This window comes from Eptatretus burgeri, chromosome 1 (assembly GCF_056783735.1).
Source record: "Eptatretus burgeri isolate ZD-2024b chromosome 1, Ebu_testis_v1, whole genome shotgun sequence".
NCBI classification, from domain to species: domain Eukaryota; kingdom Metazoa; phylum Chordata; class Myxini; order Myxiniformes; family Myxinidae; genus Eptatretus; species Eptatretus burgeri.
The window spans coordinates 48,882,133-48,897,627 of record NC_140961.1 but is presented as its reverse complement, the minus strand read 5'-3'; the positions used below and the strand labels follow the sequence as shown (position 1 = coordinate 48,897,627).

At 46.1% G+C, this 15,495-nt stretch overlaps 1 protein-coding gene across 6 annotated transcripts in view; it reads left to right on the top strand.

Annotated features, from left to right (window-relative positions):
* Positions 1 to 15,495, top strand: part of ASCC1 (activating signal cointegrator 1 complex subunit 1) — a 48,669-nt gene that overhangs the window by 19,567 nt on the left and 13,607 nt on the right. For all 6 annotated transcript variants that reach the window (XM_085883380.1, XM_085883371.1, XM_085883361.1 and 3 more), the window contains one exon: positions 4,158 to 4,336. In XM_085883380.1, coding sequence (XP_085739506.1) covers positions 4,158 to 4,336 — 179 coding nt within the window. The remainder of the gene's footprint in view (positions 1 to 4,157; positions 4,337 to 15,495) is intronic.

Genomic DNA, 15,495 nt, shown 5'->3' with positions numbered 1-15,495 from the left:
ACCTTTTTATTCGCCACCACCGCTCCCAAAGCCACAACATCACATTGACCATACTGCAAAACCCATCGATTGATCTCTGCCAAACGCACTCTCACACAGGACCTGTTGGCATTTATTTCAACAACGTTAAACTGCATCACTAGAGCAAGGAAAAACAAATATGCAATGAACAGCAACTCATAACCCACATCACGAGTCCATCTCTTGGTTGTTGACTCGATGTTGTGACTCGCGACTTCCTTTAACGCCACGGGCTCACCGCAACCCGTTGAAGCTGCCCGAACAACACCGGCGCACCCCGCACCATGAACGCAGTCGACGCGCGAGAGCTCATCGCGAGAGCTGGCACGGCTCCTGCTGCTTCCGCACCGCACACCACCGTTGCAGGCAGCAACGAACGGCCGCTCCCGTTGCATCGACGCGGCTCCCGCCGCCGGAACCTCGCCCTCGGTACTCGACGAAAGCATCGAAGAGAGCACCGGCACACCTGGAGGTACGAACTGGAGATCCAGCCCGAGGTGCGCCAGCCAGTCCCGACCCAAAAGGGCGGGCCCCTCCCCTCGCACCACGAACACCGAGAGCCGGGCGCGTCGACCTCGGTAGCGCACTGAGACGTCGGCCCTCGCAAGCGGTGCAATCGCTTCACCGGTGTACGTGTACAGCGACAAGGCCGTCCCGACTAGGCGAACACCGCGAAGACCACGAGTCGCCTGCTCGCCCATGACCGACACTGCAGCCCCGGTGTCCACGCAAAACACGGTCGGCTCGCCATTCACTTCGACCTCCACCATGAACGGCGTCGTCATCTCCGGACCAACGGAAAACAGACTCAACCGTGGTTGCATCTCCTGCTCCGGCCCGCCGGCATCGCCATGCCCCGGCTGCAGGCTGATCTCCAGGTCACTGGGGTCCTCCCGCACCTCGTCATCCAAGACCCCAACGGAGGCCCCCGCCATCCGACACACACGCTTCAAATGTCCCACCTTGTGACAATGCAAACACACGGTGTTCTTGTACGGGCACATTCGTCACAGGTGCGGACCACCACACCCCCAGCACCCCTGGAAATCCACCTCGCTCCCGGTGCGACCGTGCTGCGGTGCGCGCCCTCGTCCCGCACCGCCAGGCGCGCGTGCGACCTGCGGCACCTGGGTCATCGCGCGGACCCCGGGCTGCGCGACCTGTGGCGCCTGGGTCATCGCGTGAACTCCGGGATGTGCGACCTGCGGCACCTGGGTCACCGCGTGGACCTCGGGACCAGCCGACATGCCTCAGCTGGAGCTACTCATTACGTCCTGGCCAGCGATGGTGCGGACATCCGTGAGCGTCTGCTCGACAGACGAAGCAGTCCCGACCGCCGAGTCGAATGTGACGTCGGTCAACCGCAGGATGGCTGCTACCATCTTCGCGTCTCGCAGACCAGAAATAAAACGATCTCTGAGTCGTGCCGGACGCTCCTCTGCCGTGAACTTGCAAGGCACGGCCGAATGCTTCACCCGTGCTACGAAGTCTGTAACGCGCTCCTCGCCCCCCTTCGCGAGGTGATCGAACTGGAACCGTGCGAGCTGCAACGACTTCTCTGGCGCCAAGTGGGTCTTCATTTTCGCCACGATGTCCTGAAACGATAGCCCGTCATCACTGGGCTTATTTGGAGCCACCAAATCACTCAGCAGCCGGTAGTGCTCCGTTGATAGCGAGACGAGCAAGATCGACTTGCGTTTTTCTTCATCATCTACATCATTCGCGCGGAAGTCGCAACCCAATTGTTCAGAAAACAACTCGAAGTCATCTCCCCCGAAAACGGGCACGCGCCCGTGCGCCGTGCCCCGACCTTCTGCCATGCTCGTGCTGGCGAGACCCTTGGCTCCGTAGCCTGGAACCGCACGGGTTATTCGCTGCCTCCCTGCACACGCCGATCCGAAGATCCTCGTCAGCCAACTGTGGTGTCGTGATAGAGATGCTTAGCAGGCAGACACGAGCGGGGGAACAGTCGAGCCGGGCTGTGTTGCACAAGCGCGAGCGCGGGCGTACTTGGCCCGCAGCTCTCTTTTATTACGTACTCAGCACACTCACAAGCCGGGCGACTACGGCATCACTACAACGCCTCAGGCGGCGCGCACTCCTTATATTCCTGGCAGACACGATGACCACGACGACCCCTCCTCCCATCATCATGCCCCGCCCTGCATGCCCGCAGGCTATACCACAGCGACAAGCTGGAGGAGTGAACGGGTCTCGACCCCGGCTTCCTGGTTGCGCTGGTGAACCTTCCAGCGAACGAACTTCACTGCTCCGATGAACCAACTCAACTCTTCCGACCAACGAACTCCACTCCACTCGCCAGCTTCACCACCAACTGCTCGGCTAACACCCGAATGTCCCACTCGTCAACTCCTTCACTGCGACCCGGCCAAACTGCTCAACTGCCGACTCGACGTCTCTCCAACCACTCAACTGCTGACTCGGCGTCTCTCCAACCACTCAACTGCCTTGTCGGCGAGCGAACGCGGCTTTTTATAGCCCCAAGGGGAGGGGCCGCTGTGGGCTTCGCCACCCGAAATCAGCGCCCTTCCCCTTCTCACCTTTGAACCTTCACCCAGGCTGGATCTGCCCCTCTCACTTCTGATTGGCCAGCTCCTTCAGAGGGTAACGCTGTTTTGATGTGATTTTGCCATGAAATCGCCGATCAAATGCGGACGTGGGTGAAATCGCCGATCAAACGCGGACCTGGTTGAAATCGTTGTTGTTGGTGTGATGATGTGTTTGTTTTGAAATAAAAGATAGAGAAAGAATAACGGCTAACTCAAAGATGCACAGCCCGGCACACGAATAATTTCCTTTATACATCGGTGGGGAATTCTAACCGAGAACACACACTTATCGAAATAACTGACCTCTGTGGAACCTGACTGGTGTTCTGTGAATTTCCACAACCGTAACTATATATATATATATATATATATATATATATATACATACATACATACATACATACATACATACATACATACATACATACATACATACATACATACATACATACATACATATTTACTCTGTCTGGCAGTCAAACAAAATTGAAAATCATTCCAAACTGGAAACTTACTGTTTTTAAGGATGTCACGAAGAACTAATGCAATGTGTTAAATATGGTGGTATATTTGACACTGCATCAATGGCAGTAAACTTTCAGAATTAATTTATTTTTTAATACAATGTTTAAAATCTTTATTGTTCCCCACTCCTCAGACAAGATCAGACACGGGGGCATTAAAATGAGCTCCAACTGACTGACCAATCATCTGTTTCCGTACTTTTCTGACCATGATATTTCAAAAACCATTGAATATTTAGCTTTCATATTGCAAATATCTATTCCCCATGACATGATCTCAACCTGATTAGATCACTGCTCTGATTGGCTGAATTATGTTGCTGAACATCTCGGGAACTTCACTTGTGTATGCGACATTTCAAAAACCATTCAAGATTTATCTTTCATATTACACAGATCTATTCATACCACCCGAAAGGTGGGGGTATCAATCAGCTCCTTGGTTTATTTCAATTGAATTATATCCTTGAACATTGAAGAACACAAATTGCCTTCTTGTCGCTTCCAAAAACCTCCAGTTCTACAGTTCTGACAAAATATTACACCATTTTACACCATACCTTGCTTATGTTGAAGGTGGTGTATAAACATTACATCAATGGTGCTAAACATCTGGAATTTTTTTATACGACCTTTAAAATAATTTTATTTCAATTGAATTATAGACTTGAACTGCGTGGGGTAAGGTGTTCTATGGACTCTCGAGTTTCTTCTTCTTTTGTTGTTGAAATAATCATAATAGTTTTGGATCTCTTTTCGTCATCTTTACTTGCCTTTTTTTCATCCCATTCTCAAAGCAGATGATCATCCAAATGTAAATGTGTGAGAATGAGGTTAGATACTGGAAAGGGCAAATACTGCAGAATAATCATTGAGTTCGTCTTGATATCTTAAATGTAGCTCGTTTATCTTAATCCTATTTAGAGGAAAGATGGGGATGTCAATTATACGTTCTTTTAACATATTGTAGTAAGATATAAATGTGGAATTATTTTTTTTCCACTGTGTTTACCACATTACAATTTTTGATTTTTCATACCAGTTGTTTCTGGAAGGGAACAAGAATGGATAGCATCTGCATGCACCAGACTGGAGCTGATATCGAGCGACGCACGCAAGCGTCTACCGGCCACCCACTTCATGTCAGTTCCATTGGCCACACCAGCTTTTCAAGAAGCCTTCTGCACCTTCCAGAGAGATGTGCTCTCAAACTGTTCCGAGGTGGGACATTAAAATATCCGCATAAGTTTGTGACAATATGCCTTGGTCTGATACTAAGTGATAAACTAAAGTAAAAGTGAAAGTTAACTAATGCCAATTCACAAAGACCTCATGCAAACCCCTTCTCGCACCTCACACCCACACGCCTCAAGCGATTGTGAACCGAAGGGTGGGATCATGGATGATGAGCTTGTATTTTGGTAAATTGTTGGATGATTTTCTCCCATTTAAATGGACACACAAGTTCATACCAGAATATGTAAAGGTGGGGGGGGGGGTATTATTCATTTCTTTCTTTCTTTCTTTTTACGACACGATTGAGATGCATGGAGGGTATAAACTGAAAGGAGGGCACAGGGTTAACTCTTGGACACAACTAAAACGACATTTGGTAGAGTGCATGGTAGAGTGCAAGAGTCTCACCTTACGCATCCATTTAGAGCAAAAAATAGTCGTTAACTGAACATGCTACTATTATGGTGCATATACCGGTATGATCCATGCACCCTATTATGTCACATAGTTTCTTGGCATGGGTTCTGTATGACATCAATTTAATTATACACTCGCATTGGGCCATACATCAGATGTATGAAACTTCAGATTTTTTGGAGAAGGATTTATAGATGACATATGATGTCAGAGTTATAAATAAAATATTTTCTGTGGAGAGTCCCTCCTACTTTTATAGTTCCGCATCAATTGGACAAGCGGTTGCAGAAAAAAAACATTTTAAAAGTGAATATATATAGACGTGGACACACACATGCGCGTGTGTTGCACTCGTCTCACACCCCCTTTGAGGCGAAACTACTAAGCAGGGGAATTAATGTGCAGGAAAAGAAATAAAAAAAGAGGAAGGACGGCAACCCTCATCCCTTATTTGTCTGTCTCCCTCTATTTTGTCACTCAACCCTGCTGCTGTTGTTTCCTCCCTCTCTTTCTGATTTCCTTTTATTCTGTTCCATCCTGATCCATTCTGTGTTCTAGCTCTTCCATGAGCCTCAACTTTATATGCAAATAAATAAGTTTTAAAAACTGCAACTTGCGAGGGAAGATAGTTTAGTTTGGAGAGGTTAATAGGTGGAGTAAAAGTTGTGGGCAAGGATTGGGGATTACATGAGATGATGGTGCACTGTTTGCTAGAAACCCGAAAGTGAAGAATGACATAGCACAGCCTATGGAAGGCAGTTTTTCATACAGGAGAAGTGATGAACAAAGGAATTGAGGTGTGCATTCAGTCTAGATTTTGTTACTGTAAGAATGTGTGCATCTTGGAGGTCCGTGGGGGTTCGGACGGCTGAGCAAGAGCAGAGGGAGCTAAGCCAGAAGAGAGTTGGTTAATTACAGAGAAGCCACCGACCTGCCTGTAATGAGAAAGCAGAACACCTTTAGAGCATACACCTTGTCATTCGACCTCATCGCAAGAGATTACAATGATGTTGAGAGCTTTAGATTCCACAGAATCCAGGAGAGACTGACATAATGCCAGTGCACCAGCCCATAGTGGTGAGCAGTACTCCATTGAGTTATGGACAAAGTAACCCTGATTTTTTTTTTTCAATGAAAGACTGAATGACTGAGGTTACTGTTTAAACCTTCTCTATTCACTTTCATATCAAGGATCATTTCCTTATCCCAGGGGGATATTTCCTGTATAATTAGTTTTCGAAAACATTTTATGAGAATTCCCATTTTATATTGCTTTCTTTTTTTGAAAATTGATCAAAAATGTTGGATTGGTCAAAGTTCTATTCATCAGAAATGTTTCATGAAATGCCCAACTATTATCATGCATGAAACACTGCCATGAATGATTAATGCCCCACTGCAGTCTCTTCCTTTGTCTGCAGCAAGTGGCTGCTGATGGCATCATTGCTAAGGAGTGTGGCTGTGCCGTTAATGAAATGTCTCCCTGTAAGTTAGGGCAGGATTTTTTTGGAATCTCACCAAGGTGCCAGCGATAACTCGCCTCCTCTTCATTAAAAGACACTATGGGATATTTAACGTCCACAAACTAATACTTGCAGATGAGTCCCCTCATTAACGTCGATTCAAGAAAGTAAGCACTTTGTAATGCAATACACTGCCTGCGAAGCACCAATCCAGCAGTTTGTAGTCGGGCTGAGAATCAAACCTTGATTAGACCACTCACGACCCCCATCAGGACTGTCCATTTGTGAGTCGATGTCAAACACTTCCCATGAATTATTAAATGTCCAACTGTGAGAACACCAAACACTTGTGAATGATTCAATGCCCAGCTGTGTGGGTGCAACATACACTGCTGTAAATGATTAAATGCTCAGTCAAGACTTTAATAAATCCTGGGGAATGGATGTGGAGGAGTGCTTGCTTTGAAGTCTGTGGTTTGCAATTCCATTTGATGTTGTTCAGTTCTTAGGCCAAATATAGGCAAACTGGATGAGTTTGGATGATTAGTAACACTGGAGTTTGATATTGTGATGATTTCTTTTTTTGACAATTGCTTTAATGCATCACTTCTGTTCCAACAGTCTCAAATTATATACAACAATATATGGACTATGCATCTGCAGCACTGTATTTTGTTGGCCTCATTGATTTCCTTTTGAACCTGTTCTTTTGCATTGGACTATATTCTACCTTTTTAGGTCATCTCTTTGAGCATGACCTAATAATATGTGTGTCGATGTCCTTCGATCCGTCCGTCCGTCCATCCGTTCACAATGAAGTTGAAGCGGGAGATCTGGTCATTAGTGATCCTGATAGAGGTCGATGAGACGTACACGATGGTATGACTTTCAAGGTCAAGGTCACGAGGCCTTTGAAGTTGCGAAAATGACGATTTTCAAATTCTATTTCCTCTGCCATTTCTCAAGCGATCTTGAATTTGATTGTAGCAAATGAATCTATGGAACAATATCTAAATTTTGGTCGGGCCACATTTTCGATATTTGCTTTCGTTTTCGTGTCACATGACTTCAAAGTTGGCAAAAAATGCGAAAATGACGATTTTCAAAATCTATCTCCTACATTTCTCAAGCAATCTTGAATTTGATTGTGGCATATGAATGTATGGGACAATATCTAAATTTGGTCAGGCCGGATTTTCGATTTTCGTTTTTGTGTCACGTGACTTCAAAGTTGGCAAAAAATGCGAAAATGACGATTTTCAAAATCTATCTCCTCCATTTCTCAAGCAATATTGAATTTGATTGTGGCATATGAATGTATGGGACAATATCTAAAATTTGTCAGGCCGGATTTTCGATATTTGCTTTCGTTTTCATGTCACGTGACTTCAAAGTTAGCAAAAAATGCGAAAATGACCATTTTCAAAATCTATCTCCATTTCTCAAGCAATATTGAATTTGATTGTGGCATATGAATGTATGGGACAATATCTAAATTTTGTCAGGCCGGATTTTCGATATTTGCTTTCGTTTTCATGTCACGTGACTTCAAAGTTAGCAAAAAATGCGAAAATGACGATTTTCATGCGAAAATGACGATTTTCAAAATCTATCTCCTACATTTCTCAAGCAATCTTGAATTTGATTGTGGCATATGAATGTATGGGACAACATCTAAATTTGGTCGGGCCGGATTTTCGATTTTCGTTTTTGTGTCACGTGACTTCAAAGTTGGCAAAAAATGCGAAAATGACGATTTTCAAAATCTATCTCCTCCATTTCTCAAGCAATATTGAATTTGATTGTGGCATATGAATGTATGGGACAATATCTAAATTTTGTCGGGCCGGATTTTCGATATTTGCTTTCGTTTTCATGTCACGTGACTTCAAAGTTAGCAAAAAATGCGAAAATGACGATTTTCATGCGAAAATGACGATTTTCATGCGAAAATGACGATTTTCAAAATCTATCTCCTACATTTCTCAAGCAACCTTGAATTTGATTGTGGCATATGAATGTATGGGACAATATCTAAATTTTGTCAGGCCGGATTTTCGAATTTCGCTTTCGTTTTCGCGTCACGTGACTTCAAAGTTTGCAAAAACTGCCCTACCTTCAGGAGGCTATATATTTTCTCGCAGAGATGACCGTCACTCCCGCACGGGTGTACTTTCTATCTTGATTTTCATACATTTTCAATCCAAATTCCCTCGCTATTGATTGAAGAACACGGCTATTTTTGCACACCATGCAAGGCCGCTTGGGAAGGTGATTGGTCGCAGGCGAACTCCACCATATTCTTAGCCGCGTCGCGTTGCGATCGCTGGCTCTAAGAGAGCTCCGCGTTGTTCTTCTTGTTCTTCTTGTTCTTCTTGTTCTTCTTGTTCTTCTTGTTCTTCTTGTTCTTCTTGTTCTTCTTGTTCTTCTTGTTCTTGTTCTTGTTCTTGTTCTCGTTCTTGTTCTTGTTCTTGTTCTTGTTCTTGTTCTTCTGGTGAAGACAAAACCTTTAGGACGTGGCTCTTGGACACATTTGTCCTTGTTAAACTATGCAAGGCCTCATGGGAAGTTAATTGGTTTTTCGCTGTCGCATTACCATGCATGTTTGGCAGCGGAAATTGATTTTTTGTTAGTTTTGGGGATAATGTTAGCTAGAAATGTTTTTTTCTGTCACTTGAGTTAAATTTATATTTGTACGTGTGTAAAGACTGCGATAGTAACTCATCAAATTGCTTGTGTGGAGCCAAATCGAAATGCTGGGAGATGCTCCACAACACACATTCTTCAAGTATTTGTAAGCGGTGAAGCTACGTCATTATTTGACTATGTCCGTCTGTCCGTCCGTCAATAATGAAGAAGAAGAACCTTTCTAACATATGAAGTTTCTCCGAAAAAATCGACCCTTTTGACCCTTGAGTCCACTGTGACCCCTTTGACCTTTTAAGACACAAAAGACCCTAAGGATGCAAAAGACCTCTAAGACCCTGCAGACCCTTTAAGACTCCACTATAAATGTATGAGGTGTGTGTATGTGTTTTTTTTGTGGTTGGGGGGGGGGGGGCATGCTTTTTTGTGGAGTTCCACTGGAGTGTTCTGGTGTGGAATGTGATACACCAAAATGATCATCATGATCTCCTGAGTTGATTAGGCTAATTAACTACAAATAATGAGCTCAATAACTACAAGTTGATTTACGAGCTCCAGCTAGTTTTCAAATATTTTTGTGAGGTGCTTTCTTCACTCAGAATAAAATAAAAGTACTGCATGTTTGTAAGTCTCTACTTATTTTGGATTTTTGGGGGTTTGCTTGTTTGTTTGTTTGATACTAGCTGGAATACCCGGCATTGCCTGGGGAAAAAAAGAGGAAGAAGAAAGGGGTAAATTGTGGTGCTTAATATATATCACATTGGATTTGGACATATTTCACATTTCTTTGTCGTCAGCGTTCATCATCAGTGCTCATGAGGCTGTCACAGAGGTTGGCGTAGTTATCAGCAAGCAAGTTATTTTGCTCCCCGCGGATAAAGCCCAGTCGCTCTGTCTCGATCTTGCAGTCGACATCGAACAGAAACTGCTGAAAGAGTCGTCGCATATGCAGTATGTGGTTGCCCTCTCTCACCATGATGTGGTAGCTGTAGTACTGCAGCTGTGTGAGTTTCGTCCATCCTGTCCAGTAGCAGTCCTGGCCACCAGATGGATTCTGGAGCCATATGTTCCATATGGGATACTGGAGTGCATCATAAGATGCATGCAACTCACTGATCCTTTTAAGTGGCCCATCGCGAAGTCTGAGGACAATGTCTCTGGGTTCTGTTGGCTCATTGTCCATTAGGATGGGGACTTCTGGTGCAGATTGGGCATTGTAGTGGCGTGTGTGCTCTCCTTGCAGTTGCTTGTTCTCTCTGATGATGATCTGGTGCTCTTCAGAGTTTCCTCCTTCCGCAAGTACATCTCTTGCAGTCTTGAACTCACGGACCAGATGCTTATTCTCATGAAACGACTTTGTGAGCATCTCAAGGATGTGTGGTTTGAGGCCACTGTGGTTCCTGGCAGACAGCCCCTTGGCATGTGAGACCAGGAAGTAGACCTGTAGGAACTTTAGCTGGCCCTCTTCAGGCGGGAGCAAGCTGCCAATGCGGTGGAACACTTGACCTTGGATCCGGAAGCTTGGGTTCCAGCCCTGGACTTCAGCTTCCTTGTGCCCGAAGCTCGTCAGCGCAAAGCTGCCATTATACGTCCGAATGTTGTCAAGGAAGTGCTTTCTGAGGGGACCTTCACCTGAGAGAAGTTCCTTCAGCAAGGGAGGAAGAGCAGGAGAGGGCTCAAGGACGACCTTGCCATCGCTTCAGCACTCACCCTTGGTCTCTCCCTTGAACTTGTAAGCAGAGCAGTGGGTGCAGACTTGGTCCATTCGGCCAATGTCTGCATGAGTTGTTGGGTCAGCCGGGTCATACGTGAATGCCACCCTGTTGGCATTGTTGTACTCTTGTGCCCGGGCCAGAGCTCGTGCTTCTGCAGTGCGGTGACGCATTGCCTCAAGTCTTGCATCACACTCTACCTCAGTTTCATTTGCTCGCCGCTGTTGTTGCCGATGAACCTGTTCATTGAGCCAGGCTGATCGCTCCTCTTCAGTGTCATTTTGTCGCTGCTGCTGTTGCCGCTGTACCTGTTCATTTAGCCTGGCATCTTGCTCCTCTTCTGTCTCCTGTTGTCTCTTCGTGTGTTTTCTCTGAGATGCAGCTGCCTTGGGACCAATGGAGCTCTTCCTTCTTCAGGGCCTCTAAAATCAGAAAGTCAAATTTTTCATCAGAAGCTTTGTAAACGTTCACTGGTCTGTCCATCCACTGGTCTGTCTTTGTCTTATTTTGATCAGGTTGTGAGTAAAAAAAGTCGCGATGCGGAAAATCAATCAATGGTGTCAGAAAAATTGAAACGGCCAAAAAAAATTGACGATCTTTTTTCGGTTTTTTTTTTTTTACATCTAAGGTGTGCTGTAGTACCTCTGAGACGTGCTGATTCCAAAATATGACTTTAGTTTTGCTCTGGGATGCGTAGTTCTCGAGTTATAAGAGGACAAACAAACAAACTTACTGTTGCGGGCCGGAGGTCCGGTGGCGAGAATGACCTCTCGGTGGGGAAAGTTACGTAGTCTCTCACCAGACTCCCGGAATTGTAGGCCGCCGCTCATGGATAATTCCGTGAGGCGGTGGGTCGCTTAACTGACCGTGGACACCAATACCTTCACCGCATAGCGTAGGGTCTTTTTGTCTAGAACCAATTTACCTAATTAACCACGCGGTGTCGTCTACCGGGGAAGCATGCCCTCGGTACGTCTTGCCCGAACCGGATCACTCTACCAACTACCTTTCCGGTTCGGATGCAGCTGAGCGGACCCACCAAGAACGTACTGGCTAGGATGAACAGAATATCGGGTCAGATGAACAGAATAAAAACCCGGCTAAACTCAGATCCGAACCATGCTGGACCAATAAAGGAAAAGATGAAAACGAAGTGGGAACATTTGTAATAATAATTTATTTACAATAAAGCGAGGAAAGTTATGTGGTACAGGTAACAGGTTTATTAGGGATGTTATGCAGGGGAAGATGAGAGAAAGATGTAGTGCAACAATTTTACAGCAACCTATAAAGCAGACACAGAGCAGACTTGTCGTGAGAATAATACAGGCAAGATTTACAAGGTTCGAATAACTTGGACAGTTCTACCTAATGGACGGCGCCACACACTCAGACACACACTCGGACAAAATAAACCCAGTTGAAGGCAAAGGACTTTTGTAGCCAGGGAGGAAGAGAGTTGAGGTTGCAGTTCTCGTTACCTGAGCATTTTGGGGAAAGGGATGCTCCGTGGTGCGGCACCTGACAATGGTCGCGCAGCTCGGCCCACAGCCACACGTGTGGAGTTTGTGTGTGTGTGTGGAATCCAAGGCAGCCAGGATCATTGGGTATCTCCCGCGTTGAGGCTGAGTCTTTGGGTCTCTCACTCTCTCGCTCTCAACGAACGACCCCCAAAGAACTCCTTGGATCCTCCACAGATCCTTCTTTAAACCATCCTGGTTTGGGACAGGATTCGGGCTTCCAAGTGTCTGTTGCAGTTTCGCTTCTTTTCCAGATTCCAAAAGAACTCAAGACTCCAGCACAGAACGAACTGTCTCAGCACTTCACGAACTCTCCGAACTCCAAGCACTCCACCCTGAGGATGGTGTCGTAATTTATCCATCTCCCTCAGCGGGGAGGGGCCTTGTTGAAGCTGACGTCACTGTCCGCCTTGATTGGATGGGGCTTCCATTGGTCTGCCCTTTCTGGGCGGGGTTTCGGCCATACCGGGAAGCCTGCCCCCTCCACACGTGCGAACTCGCCAAAAATGAACTACTGTAAGAGGATTTTTGCCTCGGACAACGAGTCGCCGGTTAGGCGAGTAGGTGAACACGCGGTTGTTCAGTTGCAAGCGAGAGGAGGGGCAAGCAGGCAGAGGGTACCGTGGGTTGTCGTGGATTAGCCTTTGCAATGAATTGGAGTGGGGATATAAAGATTTATTAATCTAACTAAAAAAAACATCGCAATGCACCCCTTTTAATTTTCCCACTAAACACAAGGAAGGGATCTGTCTCTACATATACTTAATGGAATAACTGACTTGGGACACCTGTGTGTTGTATTCATACGGTTCCTAGAACCATAACAATAAACTACTACTTTATATATTTAAAAGAGAGACTAGCACGGGTACCGTTGCTGTTCTAATCCTGTTAGCATTTTGAAGAGATCAATTTTTTTTGGGAGGGGGTGGGGGGGCTAAATCAGTTCCCTACACACACCAATGAATGGGGTCAGGGATCATTTAATAATACTGTTCACACAGCTACAAAGGCTGAGATATTAAAGAGCAGTTAAATAAGAAATATATCAAACTTTTGTTTTCAAATTTTTCAAAAAAATTTTTTTTAACCTAAATCACTCACTGTTGAATCTCTGAAAGTTAATGCATGGAATGGCTTCCCTGGAAAGGTATTGGCAGCAGAAATAGTAGATAAGTTTAAGTTGGAATTTGATAGGTATCTGGAAGTTTTAGAGATAGAGGGGTTTCGGGATGTTGGCAGGACTTTTAGGTAGCTTGAGCATTGATGGGTGATTGTGTGCATGTGTACGGAGTGTTGTTGGTGGGGGTGAGTCAAGGGGTGATTTTTTGTTTGTTTGTTTTTTTTGTATACCTTGTCGAGGCTCGTATGAGAGCTAACACACAACGCACATCAAGGGGGGCATGAGACAAGAGGGGGGGGTAGTGGGAAGGACAAAACAGTGGGGAACAGAGACATTAGGAGATCTGTGGAAGGGAGAGAGATGGGACGGGGAACATGGGGAATAGAAGATGGACATTACAGGGACTTTCAGGAAGGAAAGCAGGGAATTTGAAGGAGGTGGCTTGGGTGGATTATCGAGGGTAGAAAAGATCGAGGATTTGGATGGGGGATGATAAGAGGTGGTGGTGAACAGCTGTTTTGAAGGCCTGGAGGGAAGAATGGGAATGAATAGAGTGAGGGAGTTTATTCCAAAGGTGGGAAAAAAGAGGAATGAAAGACTGAAGGTGAGCAGTGATTCATGATTTTGGAAGTTTTACCAGAAGGGGGTTGTTGGTGGACCTTGAGCGCCCTGCGGAAATGTGGTGGGGACAAATCGCAGAGAGAGCGGGGGGGGGGAGGAGTTGAGGCTGGAGAGGAGACTGTAGAAGACAAAGACCACCGACCAACCTGCGGTGAGAGGCCCAAAGACTCAGCCTCATTGCGGGAGATGCCAATGATCCGAAATGCCTTGGTTTCTACAGCGTGAAGCTGAGAAAGGTGGGAGGCAGGAGCACCACCCCAGAGGGGAGAGCAGTACTCCATCACGCTGCGGACAAAAGCTTTGTAAGTGGTCAGGAGGTCAGGTGGGCCAAGGAAGGACTTTGCACGACGGAGGATTCCCAGTCGGCGACTGACTTTGGAGGCGAGGTTTGAAATGTGGCTTTCCCAGGAAAGGTCATGGCAGATAGTGAGACCCAGAAGCTTGAAAGAAAGGACTTCTTCCAGAGGATTGTTGAGAAAGTAGATTGGGGGTTTTTCTAAACGGTCCTTTCAAAGAGACATCGTGAGAGTGTGAGATTTGTCCAGATTGAAAGACATGTTTCACGTGTTGGACCAGTTTGTGATTTTATCCAGATCAGCAGTGAGCGAAGAAGCTGCTGCTTGCTGGTCTGAGGGATGACAGATGGTATGGCAGAGGGTGGAGTCATCAGCAAAGAGATATAGAGGATTTTCCAGAGAGTCGGAGAGACCATTGAAGAAAACCAGAAAAAGAACAGGGCCCAGAACGCTACCTTGAGGAATTCCAGCCTGGACAGGAAGGGGGGGGGGATGAAAGAATTCCATTTAGGGCCACACGGTGACTGTGACAGGAGAGGAAGTCTGTGAGCCATGAGTGGAGATGGCCTTGGATACCATAGGAAGAGAGTTTGGTGAGCAGGGCAGGGTGCCAGACTGTGTCAAAAGCAAGTGATATGTCCAGGGATACGGCTCGGATTTCCTGTCTGGCATTGAGGACTTCCATCCGTTGTTGGGAGAGCAGAAGCAGCATATCCAGGGTGGAGTGACCTGGTCTGAAACCAAATTGATGATCAGAAATCAAGCCATTGGAGAAGAGGAAGGATTTGATGTCTGAAGCGATGATGCATTTCATAACATTGCTGATGATTGGGAGAAGGCTGATTGGTCTGTAGTTGCAGGGATCTGTTTTTGCACCTTTTTTGTGCAGGGCATGGATGTTTGCTGATTTCCAAGCAGATGGCAGATTACCTTGAGCAAATGAGAGGGTGAATAGAACAGAGAGAGGGTGAGCAAGAGCAGAAGAGCAGGCTTTGAGGACACGTGGGCTGATGCCGTCTGGACCGGTTGCAGAATCTGAGTTGAGGTTTGACAACAAGCTCTCCACCTTGTCAGGAGAAAAGGACACAGAGTCCAGGGACAGTTGGGGGTGACTGGGTAAGGTGGGTAGAGAAAGTGATGGGTTTTGGACACAAGATTTAGCTGCAAACACCGAGTTTAGGCATTCAGCTTTTTCACGTGCGGTATCAGGAGTGCGGCCATTTGAGGTAAGGGAGGGATGGAGGGGGATCATACACCAGAAACAGATTTGATTAGACGTCACCAGGATTTTGAGGAGGGAGAGAGGTTTGAGAGTTCAGACTTGAGATGAGAAAGATGTTGTTTTC